This window comes from Taudactylus pleione, unplaced genomic scaffold (assembly GCF_031769625.1).
Source record: "Taudactylus pleione unplaced genomic scaffold, aTauple2 ptg000070l, whole genome shotgun sequence".
NCBI classification, from domain to species: Eukaryota; Metazoa; Chordata; class Amphibia; order Anura; family Myobatrachidae; genus Taudactylus; species Taudactylus pleione.
The window spans coordinates 19,015,050-19,035,201 of NW_028284472.1; the positions used below are offsets into that span (position 1 = coordinate 19,015,050).

Genomic DNA, 20,152 nt, shown 5'->3' on the forward strand with positions numbered 1-20,152 from the left:
GAGCCTGAAATCAGGTGACCCCCCCCCCCTGTGTGTTGATAACCAGACTTGGCTTCAAAGAGTCTTGGCCCTTGCTATGCTCTTCCGTGGCCTGGATTCCCGCAGAGGAGCTATGACATGAAGCTGGCCAAGGAGAGGGCACAGGAGCTATTAACATACCACATGCCCTAAACTACAGGCTCTCAACTAACGGTGGGACTGGTTCATTTTAAATAAATGCATAAAGCACAAGGCACTATGTAATAACTAAAGCACCAATTTCCCTGTGGGGGCGGCACACTGGGCCGATCATATAGCCCAGTACTCATGGTCCCTCCATGATTCAGAGGCGGTCGCAAGAAGCGAGCGCTCGTTCTGAATGAGGGCGGCCGCTTCTATTTTTAAGTGCGGCCTCCTGGTCGCTAGCTAAGCTGTGGGTTACCACCCACAGCTTTAGCGACCGACCAGGTTGATGGTCACGATGGTCAAGACCATCGCGACCATCGGGGCTTGCGACGAGACCCTAAGGTTGGGTCTCGGCAGCCGCAAGCCCCAGGGAGCTTCCTGCTCTGATCGAGCAGGAAGCTCCCCACTGACATCACTGCTGATGTCAGTGCGGCCGCCCACAAAACGGCAGGCGTTCCTTAAGGAAAGCCTCCGTTTGTGAAACCGCCCCGCCTACAAAACGGGCCAAGCTGTCGATCAACATCGACAGCCGGCCCTTTTGTAGTGAGCTCCAGAGCGAGAGAGATTTTCCCTCGTTCCGGGGCTTACGCACGCGCAGTACGGCCGCTGCGCGTGTGCAGGGCCTAAACATCGACCCGGTTGCGAGCGCTCAGCGCTTGCGACCAGGTCTGAACGAGGACCCATGGTCCCTTGGCTGAATGGAATTTTCAATGGCCCAAAACGACATCTGACCCAGGCCGGATCTTTCTCGTTAGCGAGCTTAGTCCAAGCATTACATTTTCTGACACTATTTACAGTGTGCATGCTGCCTGCTCACTGCGGAGGCAGCCATTTTGTGTGCTGAACCAACATCCACTACTATTTGCCGATGATTTTTACTGGACCAATATCTAGACTGTAGTCTCAGAGAATATTGCCCAAGGCCAGAAAATGGCTGCCTCGATTCTGTTGCATACTGATTCACTTTAAAGGAACTCTTATACCCTATATATTTTTTTAACTTTCCCTTTGTATTTGTCCAATACAAATATTACGGTATAAAAACATTCTCATTAGGATTTTACTTAGGTAAGCAAACTTTAGCCTAAAAACCAATGCCATTGTTTGTCTTCCCTTCCCCATAGTCCTTTTAACTCCGCCCAGAGACCTCCTGTCAATCTTACAGATAATCAGAATAGGGTGGGGAGTGGCCTACTGGCAAAAATACTAATTCTAAATGCAGTAATTAGGGCCGGATTCAGATAGGTACATAAAACAGATGGTTTACGCACATATCCCATGATGGGGCCTCTGCCCTTGCACGGTACCCGTTCTGCGGGTCCTGTGATCATGGTCGTAGTGCCCCGAGCCTCGGGGACGGCAGCTTGTCCGTTCCATGAAACAGAGGCATGTCGCCTCAGTTTTGTGGGAGTGCCAAGCCCAGGGTCTGCATTGTCGGATAGAGCAAGCTTCGGCTTGCGCAGCCTGGCCGAGGGCGGCGTCCATCGCCAGGAGGTGTCTATTTCCTACAGACACCTCCTGCTGCATTGGTTTCCTTGCAGCTGTGCAATACTGGCCACATCTATATCAGGCCCCCGGTACACTTTTAGCTACTTTGTAGACTATTTGCGAATTAAGACGCAAAATTCGGGAAAAAAGTACTCAAGCATGGAAATCGCTACCTGTGGCAGCGCATCTAAGTCACACCAGGCGTCCTGCGCCATATGGTGCAAAAAGGACAGATGTATGAGAACATATACACACTGGGGGCAGCCATGTTCCCTCGAGCACTGCCTGAGGCGTGACTTACAATGTACTAGGCACTGGTACACCACAAATTGATCACTTCAGCCCAGTTCCACATTAACTGTATGCTGATTTATATTTTCCTATACCACCGATTTCAGTATAGGTCTCACTCCTAAACAATGAAATATGGGGTTACAGGACGTATGGGATTACAGGCATTGCTACCGCGGAAGGAGAACATGTTGTCTCACACGTCCCCTTTTGTCTGGCTCGCCGTGCGATCTGTAATTGACATTACGGCCTATGGAGCTGTCAATGCACAGAGTGCTCTCTGTAACACAATAAGGCACTAATCTGTCTGGGCATCGCAAATCATATTAATACGTCTGCTGTCTACGCAGCTCGGCCACATCATGCACATTAAGCAAAAATCACTAACTCACTTGTGTGTAACTAGAGGTGGGATTCCTGTGCCCGTCTATAATTAGCTATGGAAAATAGCAACTGCACCAGAAAGACTAGATCCCAGCCCATCTGACCCGTCCCGGGAGCACGTGTCTGTCTGGGAATAAAAATACATTTGTTAAATGTCTCGGCGAGAAGTTCTGCACCGCAGTCCGTCCTGTCAGGAGCTAAACGCTCGTCTTGGCTTCGGCGTTTGATTCTCAGTTAGCTGCACAGAAAGGCTTTGGGTCCTGGTAGTTTACAGGAGTTCTACATAACAAAAATCTGCAGGCAAACCCCCCCCCCTCCCTCCTCAACAGATAAGGGACACAGAATGCAGCATAGCGCTGTACACACACCTGTCAGGGGAATGCACCAAAGAAACTAGTAGCTGTTCTATCAACATGACTAACTGATAAAACTATTTGGTTTTGTCGATATTCTGCATGCAGTAAGCTTAGGCAAATTGTGGATCACGAGCAGCTGTCGAACTACAACTATCAGCATCCACTGGTTGGACTTTAGTTCCCCAACAAAACGGAATGCGGCTGGGGGGAGGGATATTTATAACATCACTAGTCAACTTTGACCTACTTCTTTGCAAAAATATTCCACTTAACCGTGGTCCATTGCAATTCTATGCAGAGTATCTCATGAATAGTGTGATGCCCCATTTATTTTTAACCTTACAGTGATGGCAGCTATACAAGGGAGCATGGGGGTGGGGGGGTCGAAGCACGTCTATACTTAATCCTACATTCTACTGGCAATAGTCCTGGATTCTATACTATTGCTAAAATACATCTAATAGAATATATCACGTCCCCAAATGTCAATAAATTCCCCGGCAGCAACAGATCCCCAATAGCATTAAGTTCCCCTCTTTATACGTTTAGTTTTTGGCCCATGCACACCAGAGTGCCGTTCACAAAGCATTCTGGTCCGCGATTTTGGCAGCGATGTCAGCGGTCCCAAAGGGGGCAGAAAAATAAGGAGGCAAAACACCTATGAACCGCCAGGAAGATTTTGTTGTCATTCTAATCATGTCGACACGATGCATGTCGACAAAATATACCCAGCCCCGCTGTAAAAGGTGGACATGGGCAAGGAGCCACCAACTCCACTCAACAACTTTTCTATACTATAGTTAGCACCAATTGTAGCATAGTAGAGTCATTCTATAATATATAAATCTATATAATAACATGTCTTTATTCTGTGGTCATTACGAAGAGAAGAAGGGACCAAAAATAATGCTGTGACTATGGATATCAAGTGTCCATGTGTAATATTCTTTATGGTGGGAGTAAGGAGGGAGTGCCACTGATGACCAAATTTGGGGGGGGGACTAATTTTGTTCTGGGATTTGCCATCATTCATAATGAGCGCTAGATGCATACCCATCTAGTCTGGGTATATATTTGATACATAATGTAATGTTAGATGGAGCAGTTCACTAAAGCAACCAATCAGCTTCTAACAGTCATTTCAAAGACCGTGCTAGATAGATGCCAGAAGCTGATTGGTTGATTTGGGCAAGTACCCCACTTTATCTCTCTCCAAAGCTTGATACATCTCCCTCACAGAAACATTTGAAAAGCTTAATAATAAGGTGCGTTAATTAAATAATAGGTTATCATAAACCTTGTAATAGCTGAAATACTCAGAGGTTCCTAAACTCGGCCATTACAGTCCACTTATTAAGGACACCCATGATGAGCACAGGTGACTTAATGAGTATATCGGTCAATTTGATTTCACCACCTGCACTCAAGCATTCTTAAAACCTGGACTGTAATGGGGGAGTCTGGGAACCTCCGATTTAGATGGTATTGCACAGTGCATAGCGCTGTTATGCATGCAGGGCTATTTCAATGAAATAAACTATCAATGGTCACACCCAAGATTTATAGCACCGCTAAATAGTGGACTTTATATTGATCGCACTATAACATTTCTAGATTTCATTCCACTCAAAGGATTTATAATCTTTCTTGCTACTATATAAAAATGCAAGTGAATTCGCTGACTCCTATATACTCTGAGACCCATGATTAAGGGCCTGATTCAGCAAGGAACGCAGTTGCTTATATGCACGCAATCGGTCCATTAATTCGCACGGCGCATGCTTCGCAATGCGCCTGCGCAAACCAGACGCTGCACACAATGCTGCAATCGCAGAGACTACGCAGACCCATGGCAGAGTGATTAATAGGAAGTGCCATTTGTGGGTGGTGACGGGACGGGGGGGGTTGGCGGGTAACGCAGGCATGCCAGTGCGTTTCTACACCGTTGCATGGGCGTGCATAGATGAGCCACTGCGATACCAGATGCCGCCTGAGGCCTCATAGCGTGCGCTGACGTAAGCAATTCCTGAGTAAGGTCTGGGCTTCATTAACTGTCCGATGTTACTCAATGTTACCGATTGTTTCTCTATGTTGCCCTAGTATACAGATGTGACTAAGGTGGAGTGGGCATCCATATGTCAGGCTGCGATCGCAATGCGAATGCAAAAATTTACATGTCACCGCTGATATTAGCAACTGCGTTGCGTGCGTCTAAGCAGAATAGCGCTCCGTAGTTCAGGCCCTATGTCTCGTAAATTGTATTTATGTATACACACACGCACATGCACACATATGAATTTATAAAATGCCCATCCCCATGCTGATTCATTAATACTCTGCTTGCAGCAAATGAACACTTCACACATACAAATCCCCAAGATCCATAGAAAAGCAGATCCCTAGCCATATAAATCCCTGCATAGGATGTTAGATGAATGCTGGCTACACATACATTGTATGGTGATGTGGGGATTCGTCCATTGATCTACCTACTGTACAAACCCAGATGAATAGGTCATGTTTGTGGCCAGCTTCACACAGATCTTTTGAAGATTTCCCAATAAGGACGGGTAGCTGGAGGTGTACCGGAGGCATGACGCGATGAATGACAAGTTTCCCCACTATTCGCACAGTCATGTGACACCACTCCATTATATATACAGATTTATATTGTTTTGTTTTTTATCAAATGCATACAATAATGAATTGATCAATAGAAAAGGACTACATTAGACTGCCATATGCCAGGTGGTCTTTTTCGATTTGAAGCCAATAAGTCATCTTTTTGAAGCAAATGTACAGTTACCTGCAAGCCCTGAGGTGGCATCAAAATCACAAACCATGCCCAAAGTTGTTTTGCTGAAGCTGTGACATTGCTGTAGAACGCTCCCATCTCATCACTAGTTTACACCTGAAACTTTGAAACCATTGGCAAAAGCAAAAAAACCCTACAAACTACAACCCCTGACAAAGGAAACAATCTACGTCAGTTTCTCACATGTGCAGAACCGGCCATGTTTTAATCATCCTCCTTGTGCTGATACGGAAATTGGTCTCCGCTCGTCTCACATAAAAAGTACCATAGAAATCACGGGCGTGAACCAGCACAACTGGTGAGGTGGGATAAGCGCCTGATTTGCTCCTTGTAATATACTGGGGATATCCTTCCTACTGCAAAAGCAACCAAAGAGGTTTTTAAGGCTAAAAAGTGGAATGTTATGCAATGGCCAAGTCAATCCCCTGACCTGAATCCGATTGAGCATGCATTTCACTTGATGAAGACAAAACTGAAGGGAAAATGCCCCAAGAACAAGCAGGAACTGAAGACATTTGCAGTAGAGGCCTGGCAGAGCATCACCAGGGATGAAACCCAGCGTCTGGTGATGTCTATGCGTTCCAGATTTCAGGCTGTATTTGCCTGCAAATGACTTGCAACAAAGTATTAAAAAGTGAAAGTTAGATTTAGGATTGTTTAGTTTGTCCCATTACTTTGGGCCCCTTAAAAAGTGGGAGGCACATATAGAAACTGTTGTAATTCTTACACCGTTCACCCGATTTGGATGTAATTACCCTGAATTTAAATCTGAAAGTCTGCAGTTAAAGTACACCTTGTTTGTTTCATTTCATTGTCCCAATATTTATGGACCTGACTGTATATAGGGGTAGCTCAGGGATTTGAAGTTTATAGGAATCTGGTATGCGTCTTGTTTGTTTTTTCATTAAAGCTGAAAAAATAACAAAAAAAGGTTGTTTTATACTATGGGGCCCTCCCTCTTATTGTGTGACTATTGCTCCAACCTACAAAATGGCTGCCTCCACACTAGGGGACTGATTCAGGTTGGAACGGACTTGCAAAGCTGCACGCAGGCTGGTATCACCATTGCGACCGTCGGTGGTCGATGGTGGACAGCGCTGGGGCCGCCGGTCAGCTGAGTAAGCCTCAGCGTACTCAGGCTGGTCGGCTTGTGAGGCCAGGAAACTGCGTCGGTTGGAGCAGTCCCTGGCTCTGCCACTCCTGGAAAACGAGGCGGACGTGCCCCCTTAACCGGGAACGGCGGCACGCTAGCAGAATCTGCACGCTGAATCAGCCCCTAGGTTCAAAGATGATGAAGCAATGTGTGTGGACTATTGCATCTGGCTGCAACCCGTGATTGCTTAGGTAACGTATATCTAATCGTGGTGCAGGTCATCTGTAAGGAGAGAATTTATGCTGCTTCTGGGGAACGCACTTAAACCTTTGCCTAGCAATATTTTATTACTTTACAAATCCATTAGCATTCTAATGCATTACAGGGAAACCTATTACGCCCAACACAAGACTGATGGGGCATTTTACACAGGCGGTACAGAGATGGTCAGGGATCCAGAATTCCCCTTATGAAACAAAATACTGCTGCGGTCGTCATTAGCAATAGCCACAAAAGACAAAACAAAGCCGACATTTTTGCAGACCTCAATGCAGAAAGTTCTTCTTTTGCTGCATCTATAGGGGCTGATTGTAATTAGGACGCCAATGTAGCTCCTGCACATAATCTGCGACTCTTTTCCCACTACTGCGCACGTGCCTTTGTCCGAGAATTTTCTGGGATACAGTCAACGTCGATATTTACAATGATGGTGTTCAAAATGTCGACACCACAATGTTAAAAATGTCACATATGTTGAAAGGGCAATATGTTGACATTAGTCTTAGGTTGCGAGGAGGGGGGTTAGGAACTAGATGGAATGTTAGGGTTAGGATGCGGGAGGGGGGGTTGGCGCTAGATGGTGGTTAGAGGTAGAGATTAGGGTTAGCAGAGGAACACTCTATGGAATGCTGGAATGACGCTTACATGACTTCCAGCACATGGAAACCGCTGCAGCCATCAGGAGTAGGTAAATATCCGCTGGGTCACCAGGGACGATATGGCGACATTCTAACATTTCATCAGTGTTTACATGAATGTCGCCATTCTCGTGTCGCCATTCTGACTGTCGACATCACATACCACGCCTGTGTCTTTGCCAGAGAATTTGTTTTGCGCGTGCGGCAAGTTAGAAGTCTGTAGCCGCTTGCATCTCTGTTCCGTGTGCGTTCGTGCGTTTTATCAGGTTAATGTGAAATGGGCGCCAACGGGAAATGTCATTGCAGCGGTTGCACGGTAATGAGACTCCTTTTCAGACAGATAATTTACACCGAGCATGGGCCTGGCGTAGATTCAGTTACTAATGATTATGGGGGCGTACACGAACGCTAACGCAGTGGGCGGGATAGGCTTAGTGGATTACTTCGCACGGACTTCCGACACACCTAGGCGGTTTGGCGCATTTGAATACGATAGAAAGTACAAAGACGCAATCGCGTGGAAAATCAGTCGCTGATGTGTCCGAATCAGAATCAGCTCCGTAATCTAGCAATGCGGTGGTTGTACTTCCCTTTTAATTGATAGCATTAAAAGAGAATGAACGCTCTGGAATATTATATATGGTGGGAGAAACGTCAGTGAAGGGCAGGTGTGTTATAGAACAAGATGTTTACTTGGATGACATGTACTTCCCAATGCCTATCCTCAGACATTCAAATTCTTAGGGGTATATCTGCTAAAGAGAGAGTTTTTAGAAGTGGAGATGTTGTCCATAGCAACCAATCAGATTCTAGCTATTATCTTCTTGAAGGTACTAGATGTTAAGTAGAATGTGATTGGCTGCTATGGGTAACATCTCCACTTCTAAAAACGCTCACTTTAGTAAATATATCCACTAGACGGCATGAAGTTCTCTTCAATTCTGCAATGATGTAGTCAGGCTGGGCGTCCCAATACATTCCTAGGTTACTATGCATCAGACCCTAAATATGCTCTACCACATGCACTAGTCTTAATTTGTTAGAAGCCAATTGACCTACTAGTAAGTCTTTGGAGTATGGGAGGAAACTGACACAAACAGGTGGAGAACGCAAATAAGACCCTTGTCACAATTGAACCCATGACCCCAACACTGTGAGACCCATCACTGTGCCATCATACTTTCCGCACTAACCAATGGGCTAGATTTACTATCCGGCAGCTTTGACCCATGGATTTAAAGTGGCAACAGAAATAAATGCTAAAGCAGGCTGGCTTAGCGTTTATTTCTGTTGCCGCTTTAAATCCATGGGTCAAAGAGTTTCGAGGATCGGTGGCTTAGGAAAACCGGCAGATAGTAAAACTAGCCCTATGTTTTCTTTACTCTGAGGACTTCCATATTGTCATTATCATCTATACATAAGGGGTTTATATCTCTAGTGAGTCACAGAGCACATTTTTTTCTTAACACATAGGGGTATACTTACTAAAGTAAGGGTTTTATAGAAGAGATGTTGCCTAGAGCAACCAATCAGATTCTAGCTATGATCTTCTTGAAGGTGCTAGATAACTGATAAGTAGAATCTGACTGGTTGCTATGGGCAACATCTCCACGTCTATAAACCCGCACTTTAGTAAATATACCCCAAAGTGTAAGCAAATATTAAGTATTTGCATGGCATTCTACAGTGCACCTCTGTGATCCACTGCATCAATGGCGGAGAACAGCACGACTATTCCTGTGAGCACGGGGAGTATTAATCCCTACGCTAGGCTGTTCGGGCAATTATATTGGGAAGCAGGATCCCAAAATGCCTACAATGAAGTTCTGCATTATGCCAGCTTCAATGACCATAGCAGTGACAAAACCAACACTTTTCAATTTAAGTTAATTACATTAGACGCTGCAAACAATTTTAAACAGATGAACGTTATCTAGTAGGACTAAGGCGACCCTATTGGAATCATGTGTAATTGTACCTAAATAGAAAAACTGGTCAACAGCTGGTACACAGGAGACAAAGGGCCGGAGCCAGAGATGACGCGATGCGGGTATTTTCGCAGTTGAGAGACTATCGATAAGCTGCGCGTGCATCTAAAGTCGCACTGCGCATACATCAGGATACATCACCGTAGTCGCTCGCAGTGCCTTTTTACTCGCCGTGTGACTGACAGGCAGGAAGCGTTTGTGTGAGATAACAGGGGAGTGTCAGGAAAAAACGCAGGCGTGTCGCGACCATTTTAGGGGTGTGTGTCACATCCATCGCCTGAGATTCCATACGCACAATTTGCAAAGCGGCAAGTGGGGGCGTCTCGATACAATCCTCGGCGTCTGCGTCTTTGGCATATTTTCGCACACAGGATCGCAGCTGCGATGGCACTAACGTACGTCTCTGAATCAGGCCCAAAATACACAGGTGACAGGGTTATAATATTTATTAGCGAGGCGTCACAACTGAACATGCAGCGCTGTCTGGAAGAGGGATTGCAACGTTATATAAAGAATTAAATTAGAAGCTGATTCTGACGGCAATGCATAGCTGGGGACCTTGGAGTGGCTTTCATTACACGGAGATAATGCTTACCCAGGCACTTACCCGACTGCTCAGGAACCCCCTTAGGAATCTGATCCCGTGTTTGTAAGCCGAGCCCCTGCAGCTCAGACTGTACCACGCCAATAACAGCTCTCTAATGTGACCAATGCAAAAAAACAACTGTATATGGTATGTATAGTGCAATCTCAAATATCCCCGTGCATTACACCATATCAAAACTTATATATATATATATATACATACATACACACCCATACATACATACCTAACTGCCATAACTCCCTGCTAATGTTCTACGTGGTCTGTTTCTCCCCCGTGAACATACCAAACGTGTATGTATGAATATCAAAAATCATAGCACTAAAGACACAAGGGTCTATTTACCAAGCATTGGATGGAGATGAAGTGAAGAGAGATAAAGGGCCTGATTCAGAGGCGCTCGCTGTTTGCGAGCGCTCGCTCTGAATCAGAGCGTTTTTTATTTTCCTTCCGGCCTCCAGGCCGCTTGCACAGCTGTGGGTGATCACCCACAGCTTGTGCGAGTGGCCTGGAGATGGTCGCGATTATCGCGATCATCGGGCTTGCAGCGAGACCCTGCGGTAGGGTTTCGGCTCCCGCAAGCCCGAGTGGACTTCCTGTTCTAATAGAGCAGGAAGTTCACTACTGACATCACGAGTGAAGTCAGTAGGGCCGCCCACAAACGGCAGGTGTTACTATGGAACACCTGCGTTTGTGCAGCCACCCCCCCTCCCCGCCTACAAAACAGGGCGAGCTGTCAATCAACATCAACAGCCACCCCGTCTTGTAGTGAACCCTGGAGCGATGGAGCTGCCGTCGCTCGCTGGGGCTCGCGCATGCGCACGCCGAAGGCGGCGCATGCGCAGTGGGGGAACATCGACCCGCTTGGGAGCGCTCTGCGCTCGCGAACGGGTCTGAATCAGGCCCAAAGTCCCAACCAATCAGCTCTTAACTGTCATTTTTCAAATACAGCCTGTAACATGACAGTTAGGAGCTGATTGGTTGGGACTTTATCTCCATCCAAGGCTTAGTAAATAGACCCCATGGTTCCGGGACACAAAAAGTGCTGCTTAAATTAGAGACACACACATCATTATGCCAATCATGTGGCAGCAGGATGACCAAAATGTGACGGGTATTTTTAAGAAAAATACACCAGCTTGGGCAGAAATATGTGTCTTTAGCCTTGAAATGATTGCTGGTGCCAGACAGAATGTTTTTGCAAACTAAAAAATATCCAGTGAGCAGCCGGTCAGTGGGCAAAAAACACCATGTTACAGAGAGAGATCAGCGGAGAATGGCCAGGCCGGTACGAGCAGACAAGACCATGTATTATAGCATTGGTAGGCAGAAGAGCATCTCTCAAGGTACAGCATGTCACACCTTCAAGTGAATGGGCTCCGGCAGCAGAAGACCTCACCGAGTTCCACTCCTATCAGCCGAGAAGAGGAAACTGAGGCTAGAGTGGTCACCCTGTCACCAACACCGGCCATTAGTCTGACTGGAAAAACATCTCCTGGTCTGACGCATCTCATGCACATGGTAGGGTCAGAAATTGGCGCCAACAACGTGGATCCATCCTGCATTCTGTCAAATGCTGAGGCTGGTGAAGGTGGTATCATGGTGCGGGGAATGTACTCTGGGCACACATTTGGCCTTTATTACAAATTGAGCATCGTGTAAATGCCTTAGCCTGAGTATTGTAGCTGATCTTGGGCAAACTTCTATGGCCATAGTCTGCCTATCTTCTAATGGCTGCTTCCAGCAGGATAATGCGAAATGCGTGAAGTTGGTTCCTCGAACACGACAATGAGTTCAGTGTAGTTCTATGGCCTCCAAAGCCACCAGATCTCAATGGATCTAAATGATGTATGTATGTACAGTAATGACATTTGAGATTGCAATATACATACCATATAAATCTACACATATTATACATATGCAGTTTTAGCTGTTTCCCTCACCAATCTCTTCATATTTCAATTTAAAAAAATCTTTTAGGGGTAGAGGACCTTAATTTATTACTTTGTACATCCTTTCCTGCGACTCTCAATGTGAACTAGTGTATCTGTCTGTCTTCCATCCTGTACTTATATTATTACCCGAGTGGTATATTTGTAGTCCCGACACACAGCAGAGAGCTTGTTTTTTTCTGTATTGGAAACAATTGTATCCAGTTAGGACAAAACTTAAGTAGCAGCGATGGCAAAGTGGTACCGGCGTTCCAACCGTTTCTACGACACCTCGCAGTTACCAACATCACAGGTTTTATTCGCACTCCATAGAAGTGCGCAAGAAGATGTAATGTTACGCTTATGTAACTCTCAGGGATGAGCACCTCCCAGGCACTGAATACCAGCCTTTGTGTCCTCTCACAGAGCAATGAAAATAAGCAACTCTGCCTGATGATAAAGACCTGCCTGAAAAGCACTGCAGAATACCTGATAGATAAACATTCAGGGACAGCCGCTGGAAAGCAATTACGTACTCACAATATAGTTCCCCTAAGCTGGACAATTTCTTTATGGATGGCACAGTGGCGTAGTGGTTAGTATTGCTGTTTTCCAGCACTGAGGTCATGAGTTCAATTCCCAACCGGGCTGCTATCTGTGTGCAGTTTGCATGTTCTCCCGTGTTTGCATAGATTTCCCCCGGGAACTCCAGATTCCTCCAACGCTCCAAAATACATTCTAGTAGGTATTGGAGTCTGCTAAAATATAACCCTAGTATGTGTTAGGGAGTTTAGACTGTAAACTCCTCTGGGACAATGCCCGATATTCTCTATAATGAACTGCGTAAATTGGTGGCGTTATAAAAATAAGTAATAATATAGGTTACTTATATTTTTTTGAACTTTTTCTAATTTTGTTTTCGTTCCCAAGTGTTTCAGGTAACCCAAGATTGGAGATAACGGAAGAATGCTGCAGTGATTAAACCTATATAACAGGAAATGTCCCCTTTATCTCCATACAGATGTGCGCTCATGCACCTAGCGTCAACACGCCATGCGGCGTCAAGGAGCCGCCAGATCCCATGCGACTCTGCTAGTGCCGAGTGTCTTTTTTGCCGACAAATGTGTCACACCGGGAAACTGCGCAAATTCATTTAATATGCGACACTTGTATATCTATGTGCCACCGAGTCTATAAATGAAGCACAACGGAACTTGAGTCAGAAAAAAAGCAGCGGAAGCTACATCGCAGCACTTGGTCTACAAACTGCAACGAGGCGCACACAGATATACAAGTGTCGCATATCAAATTAATCAGTGCAGGCTCCTGGCGAGTCTTAGTTGCATCGTATCGCCACTAAGACGCATTTTCGGGTAAAAAAATGCTCGACGCAAGCAGAGACGCACAAGTCTTGGCACGCCAAGAGGGCTTTTTGGCGTGACTGCAGCAACAGTGTATGAGGGCACCTCTGTACTGTACCAGCTAGGCCAAAGAGTCTATGGCATATAGTAGGGCTTGACAAGACCCGGGGGCCAGGTCTCCGTGGCGACCAGATATGGCTGCCTGGCGACCAGATTTTCAGCAACCCCTGGGCCCTGTAGTGCAGACCGCGAGTGCGGTCCACACTACAGAGTAACAAACACACGTTTGTTATAGCAGTCGATGAGAGTCAGACAGACTTTCATTGGCTGCTGCGTCGTCCACGGAGTGAGCCGGCTGGAGCTCACTCATGAGCTCCGCCTTCCGGCACACCTCGCAGCAGGTGATGACGTCATGACATCTCTCCCATAGTGTAGAGCGGGCCTGGAGGAGCGGACAGTGGCGGTCGTCGCCAGGAGCGTGGATCAGGTATGTTGCGTTTTTTTTTTAAGGGGCACTGCATTGGGGGGGGGGGGGGTGGCCGCTACTGGGGAAAGTGTGGGGGCACTGCATGGTTTGGGTGGCCGCTACTGTGGGGGCACTGCATTAGGTGGGGGTGGCCGCTGCTGGTAACACTGTATGGGTGGCCACTACTGAGGCACTGTGCAGGGTGGGACCGCTACTAGGGGCAATGCATAGTGGGGACTACTACTGGGGTCACTGCATAGGGGAGACTACTACTGGGGGCACTGCATAGGGGGGACTACTACTGGGGGCACTGCATAGGGGGGGCTACTACTGGAGGGACAGCTACTTGGGGCAATGCATAGGGGTGACCACTTCTGGGGGCACTGATTAAAGGGACACTACACAGGGGGACCACTGCTGGGGCACTGTATATGGGAACCACTACTAGGGCACTGCATAGGGGGGCACTACTAAGTCCAATGCATAGTGGGGACTACTACTGGGGGCATTGCATAAGGGGACTACTACTGGGGGCACTGAAGAGGGGGACCACTACTGGGGGCACTGCAGAGGGGTGCCCAAAGCATATTCTTGCATCTGGGCCCACCACTCTCTAGTTCGGCCACTGCCGGTGGTGACTTTGCTTGCCCGTGTTTTTTGGCTTCAGAGGGGTGGTCTTTCTGGGGGTTGGTTGCCTGGAGAGGGGGGTTAGCTGCTCAGTAATGTGGCTGTGGGAGTATGCTTTACCTGGGGTACCCCGTTAGTGGTGTGGCCATGGGGGTTGGTTGCCCGGGGCATAGGTGCTCAGTAATGCTGCCGGGGGAAGGGGGTGTCCGGCTCCTACACTTTCATCCTGGCTCCTAGGTTTTAGAAAAATTTGTCAAGCCCTGGCATATAGTCCCACATCAATACTTCAGCTCCAGATGACAGTATGGGGAAATCATTGCTTCCGCCTACGACAGATAATATTAAACATAGAACAATGGAGGCTCCACATCCAGATACATATCTCCGTCCATACATCTGAATCTGTTGCTGATCTCCTGCAGTAATATTTGTGATAAGTCAGAATGGATCTTACCTGTGTAGTGGACAACGCATGTTTGACCCTTTTTGGGAAATGTCCTACCTGTAACAGACAAGAAAAAAGGAGACTTAGAATGTAGGGTATATATTACCTTCTGTATTATAAAAGCAAATTAATTACATGTTCATCGAACGTGTTGAGAAATGTCCTTATTGCATCCGGGTTCCCCAGGGCCAATTCACACCTATGTGTTATGTATCTGCATTCTGAATAATAAGATGGTGATAAAGACTAATGCCGGCCATACACGGTGCGATAGGCACCGTGCGACGCGACGGGGGATCCGATGTCCGAGATATCGGGCGGTCCCCACACATGGTGCAATCGGGTGGCCGATCGCCCGATATGCCGGCTCCCCCCTCCTCCTCCCGCATAGCGCTGCATGGGTTCGCACATGGCATCCCCTGATCAACGGAACCTGCAGGAAGATCAGGGGTTGCGATGTACAAACTCAATGGGTGCGCGCTTGGTCCGAAATCAGGCCCATCCATGATGCGATATAGCAGCCAAATCGCACCAATCAGTTGGATCGGCTGCTTCAGCGCACTGCGTCTAGGGGCCTTAACTAATGATTTTCAGTACGGTTTCCCGGAGTGCGGCATTTGATATATACGGTTGGTCCGATTTCTCCACTATGCTGGCTTTTAGGTGAAAGTATAAATAAGCTGTTTCACCAAAAAAGCTCTTTTTTTTGCCAGTAACACTTCCCTTTACAATAATAATAATTCTTACAGTAAAAATATTATTTTATAGTAAATGTCCTTGATTCCTACTTGAGCTTTTCAGATGAAGGCTTTCTATACCAGGAGATCTCTATAGCGCCAACGCAATGTTCTGGGTTTGTTATTTACTTGGACAGATGGATAATTACGTACAAATCTATACGGTTTTTGTTTTAGATAAAAGAACCACTCAGCACGGTAATAAAATATGCACAGAAAAGGTCACCCTGACAAGTGCTCGGTGACGGTCTTTCATATAAAACGTCTTAGGAGACAGAAAATTGCTTCCAATATTCCTCTGCTACTTCCTCCCAGCAGCAAAATATTAACTTTGAAGCGCTGCCCACGAGATCAATTGCTAGGTTTACTGCGAGGAACTGCAAGCCATGAAGCATTAGAGGAAATCTGAACTATAATCCAAAAACACCAACTCCCTTAAGAGCTTTTTCAAGACTGAACAGTATTCTACTTAGGAAAAGGAGTTTAAAGCAGCGATCCCACCTAGTAGGTTTGTTTATTTATTTAAAGTTAAGTTGCCAATTTATCAAGTCTCTTTTAAATAAAAAAATCTACCGGATACGGCCTAACGCAACAGATAAATCTTGCATTATTCCCATTGGGGACTGTGGTCAAGCCCCTATGTATCAAGCTTGTCCAGGTTGGCCAACATCATCTTCAGATGTCATTAGCTGCTTTGTGTTTATGGAGGCATTCTCTCAGGACAGGGATCTTCTGGTCCATATCTGCAGCCTACTTCTTTAATCAACGTCATTTAAAATATTATACAGCGCATGCGTGACTTTTTAGCCACAGTGTCAGAAACAGTAGAGAAGTGACAGCAATAGCCAAGGCCTTAGGGAGTTGAGCCGAGGCCTGGTACTTTCAGAGTCGTGGCCTAACGCCTCCTTACAAAAAAAAAATATAGTATTTGCAGCGCTTCTGGCAATAGCTACCACTTCACCGCCAACATTTTATTGGAGCTGCTGTCTTTGATAAACACCCCTGGGAAAAAAAAAAATCCTGTCAGATGTCAATTGATGGCAGAGGGAGAGAAATGTACAGAAAACACATTAATCAGAGCTCAGATGTGTTTTCCAAAGCCTCTCTGCTCACTACATGATGTCATGTGACTGTGGTTGCTAATGTAGTACATAACACGGGTCATTCAAAATCACAAATAGCATTTTTTTTTTACATTGGATTGCTGCTTGAAACCTTTCCCACCCTTTGAACCATTAACATTCTTCACACACTGACGCTGCTAAATAATTCAAATGAAGGGAAATCCTCAGATTATTCAGATTTGGGTGTAATTACCCATTAAAGTTGAACTCCATTGGAAATTAAGAGTAATAATACCCCATTTTACATACAAGGGGTTGCCCACTCTTATCCTTGGGCTAGTGGTTGGCAGTGGAGTTTACTGGAGAACTGTAAGCCATCTTGATGACGTGAGTGTCAGGTACATGAGTATTAAATAGTCAACTCTCCCGCACGCTCACTGTTGCTATGCAACAGCGAGCAGTGTGAGCCCCCATATTGCTATGAGATGGTCAAATCTCAAGGCAGAAGGATAGAGAGAACACCCTGTTAGGATTGTAACCCAGAGAAATGTTCTTGTGATCGCAGCTACAGTAAGCTAACACATTATAAAAATAAGTGACAGGTTCTCTTGAACAAAAATTCAAAGTGCATATGGGATCCTATAACTGTTTTGGTGCTGTAAAAGACCAGGGGAAGTGTTAATGGACTGAGCAGGGTCACAGTTGTCCAGAGCTAAACACAAAAGTCAGTTTTGCAGACAGGTCTTGTGCTTTTTTTTTCCGCGCTGCGCACGCTCTGTGCGAGCATCTACGGGGCCATGCTGAGACATATACAGCTCATGGCATCTTCTACTTGTGGATGAAGGGGCGTAACTAAGCTGTAATGGGACATCTGCACGTAAGCAACGTTTAGTGAGGGTGGGTATAGGGCATGTCAACGCAACTACGGGACACGCTGAGAGGATCGTGCACATACCCTGACGCAGGGGGCCGCGAGCGACCAGCGGTGTCGCCCACAGGGATCTGTGCTCTGTGCGGTAGCACCCCTGGCACACCTCTAGTTACGGCTCTGATAGAGAGCGTCATACGAATGCAAGGGGCAAACTTTATGGCACCAATATTAATTATATGGATACTATAAATATCAAACCACACAATTTCACCGTGGGAGTACAGATGACTTGAATGCTCTATTTTTGTACAGGGCATCAAATGATCAAAAACAAGAAGAGCACTTGTGTGAATACAACGACATATGCAATTCTAGGAAACTATTTTATGAAATAATAAATAAAACTGTTTGTGATGATTTTTCCTAAACATAACTATACCTCGCTATCCTACTTGCTGGAGCCAGTCCTGCGACATGAGGTCACACTTGGTTAACTGCTGTTTATTAGGATGAAGACACCAAGACGACATGAGGTCACACTTGGTTAACTGCTGTTTATTAGGATGAAGACACCAAGACGAGGCGATTGTTATCCGAGTCTCCCATGTGTTCCGCTTTTCTCAGGAGATCCCCCCATCCCATCCAAAAACTCTATACTTGCTTTCCCATCCTTTCAGCTCTGGATAACCCCAATTTATTAAGACAGAGTTGGCGAATGTTCCTATATCCATTTTAAATGAAACTGAAGTATCATTGGCTGTTATGATCCGCGCAGATCGCGGGTCACAAGGTTTAAGTTCAAATTTACCCTTAACTTCTTGGTAAATAAAAAATTTTATGTGCGTAAAGATCACACTCCGTTTTCACATGTCAAATAAGACGTGTATTCATATATGAGCCGATAAAACAGAATGTAGATTCGCCGTTATTTCAGTCATACATTTACGGATGCCATGTACCCCGGCAGACTGATAAGTATGCCCCAGCTATGTGCCATCTGGTTTTGGAGCAGACTGTTAACCCATCTGGTGCCGGAGTGAAGTTTTTAAACATAGTGACACCCAACGCCTGACCTTTTCCAAAGACCTTTTCGAAGGACCCTTCCAAGTCTCCAGCAAGGGTTGTGTTACACTTCCAGCACAGAGTGAATGTCACATATAAAGCTCTCTGCATAACCCAGCTATCTTATAATGGTCTCAGCCAACACTAACAAGCGGATCAGTGAATACTAACCATCAGGGACACATCCCCATGATTCCAATACCACCTAAACCAAATGGAATCCTGCGTCATTCATATGCTACATTCAAAGAACCGTGTTGGGTCTGCATAACACGAGGTGCTATTTTGGTCGGTTCACAGCACACGGTGACCAGTGTGTTCCTCTGTCTCCAGCCAGTTATCATGTTCCCAGAATGCATTAACACTACATATTAGCGAATGGGACCCCGGTTTGTGGTTTTATTACAAAATGCCTGGCACAAGCCTCCACTCAGCAATAACATGCACACAGATGTATCATAATGTGCAAAAAGATAAAAATGACTTGGGAGCCAAGGCAACACAAAGGCTTGGGTGATGCTATGAATATATTATACAGAACATAAATATTTGCACATTATACAGCATGTAAAAGTTATAGACAATATATGGCTTATAGAAAATGTATACAGCACAGATGATACAGAACATGCATGTATTATGTGATGCACAGTGCAGAGACGGAGAGCATAAATGCGATTCACACATAATCCATGGTAAAAAAAAAAATGCTCTGTGGAAAATGTATAAAGAAAACACGATGGGCGTAGAAGGGAAAATCATTTAGATGCTACATTCGGTAAGTGAGCACTGTGCAGAAGGTAAGGCGTACACAGCGGATGTATACACACTATGGGGCACAGAGAGGTGATCATGGTGTAGTGGAGAGTCGTCGCTTTTTTACAACCATGTATAGTAAATGCTGTATACACAGTGTATAGTACAACCATGTATAGTATGTGCTGTATACACAGTGTATAGTACAACCATGTATAGTATGTGCTGTATACACAGTGTATAGTACAACCATGTATAGTACGTGCTGTATATACAGTGTATAGTACAACCATGTATAGTACGTGCTGTATATACAGTGTATAGTACAACCATGTATAGTATGTGCTGTATACACAGTGTATAGTACAACCATGTATAGTACGTGCTGTATACACAGTATATAGTACAACCATGTATAGTACGTGCTGTATACACAGTGTATAGTACAACCATGTATAGTACGTGCTGTATACACAGTGTATAGTACAACCATGTATAGTACGTGCTGTATACACAGTGTATAGTACAACCATGTATAGTACGTGCTGTATACACAGTGTATAGTACAACCATGTATAGTACGTGCTGTATACACAGTGTATAGTACAACCATGTATAGTACGTGCTGTATACACAGTATATAGTACAACCATGTATAGTATGTACTGTATACACAGTGTATAGTACAACCATGTATAGTACGTGCTGTATACACAGTGTATAGTACAACC

At 45.6% G+C, this 20,152-nt stretch overlaps 1 protein-coding gene across 2 annotated transcripts in view; it reads right to left on the bottom strand.

The window, feature by feature from the left end:
• FKBP1B (FKBP prolyl isomerase 1B) overlaps positions 1 to 20,152 on the bottom strand; it is a 111,140-nt gene that overhangs the window by 86,696 nt on the left and 4,292 nt on the right. For both annotated transcript variants that reach the window (XM_088467288.1, XM_088467289.1), the window contains exon 2: positions 14,941 to 14,988. In XM_088467288.1, the coding sequence (XP_088323414.1) occupies positions 14,941 to 14,988 (48 nt within the window). The remainder of the gene's footprint in view (positions 1 to 14,940; positions 14,989 to 20,152) is intronic.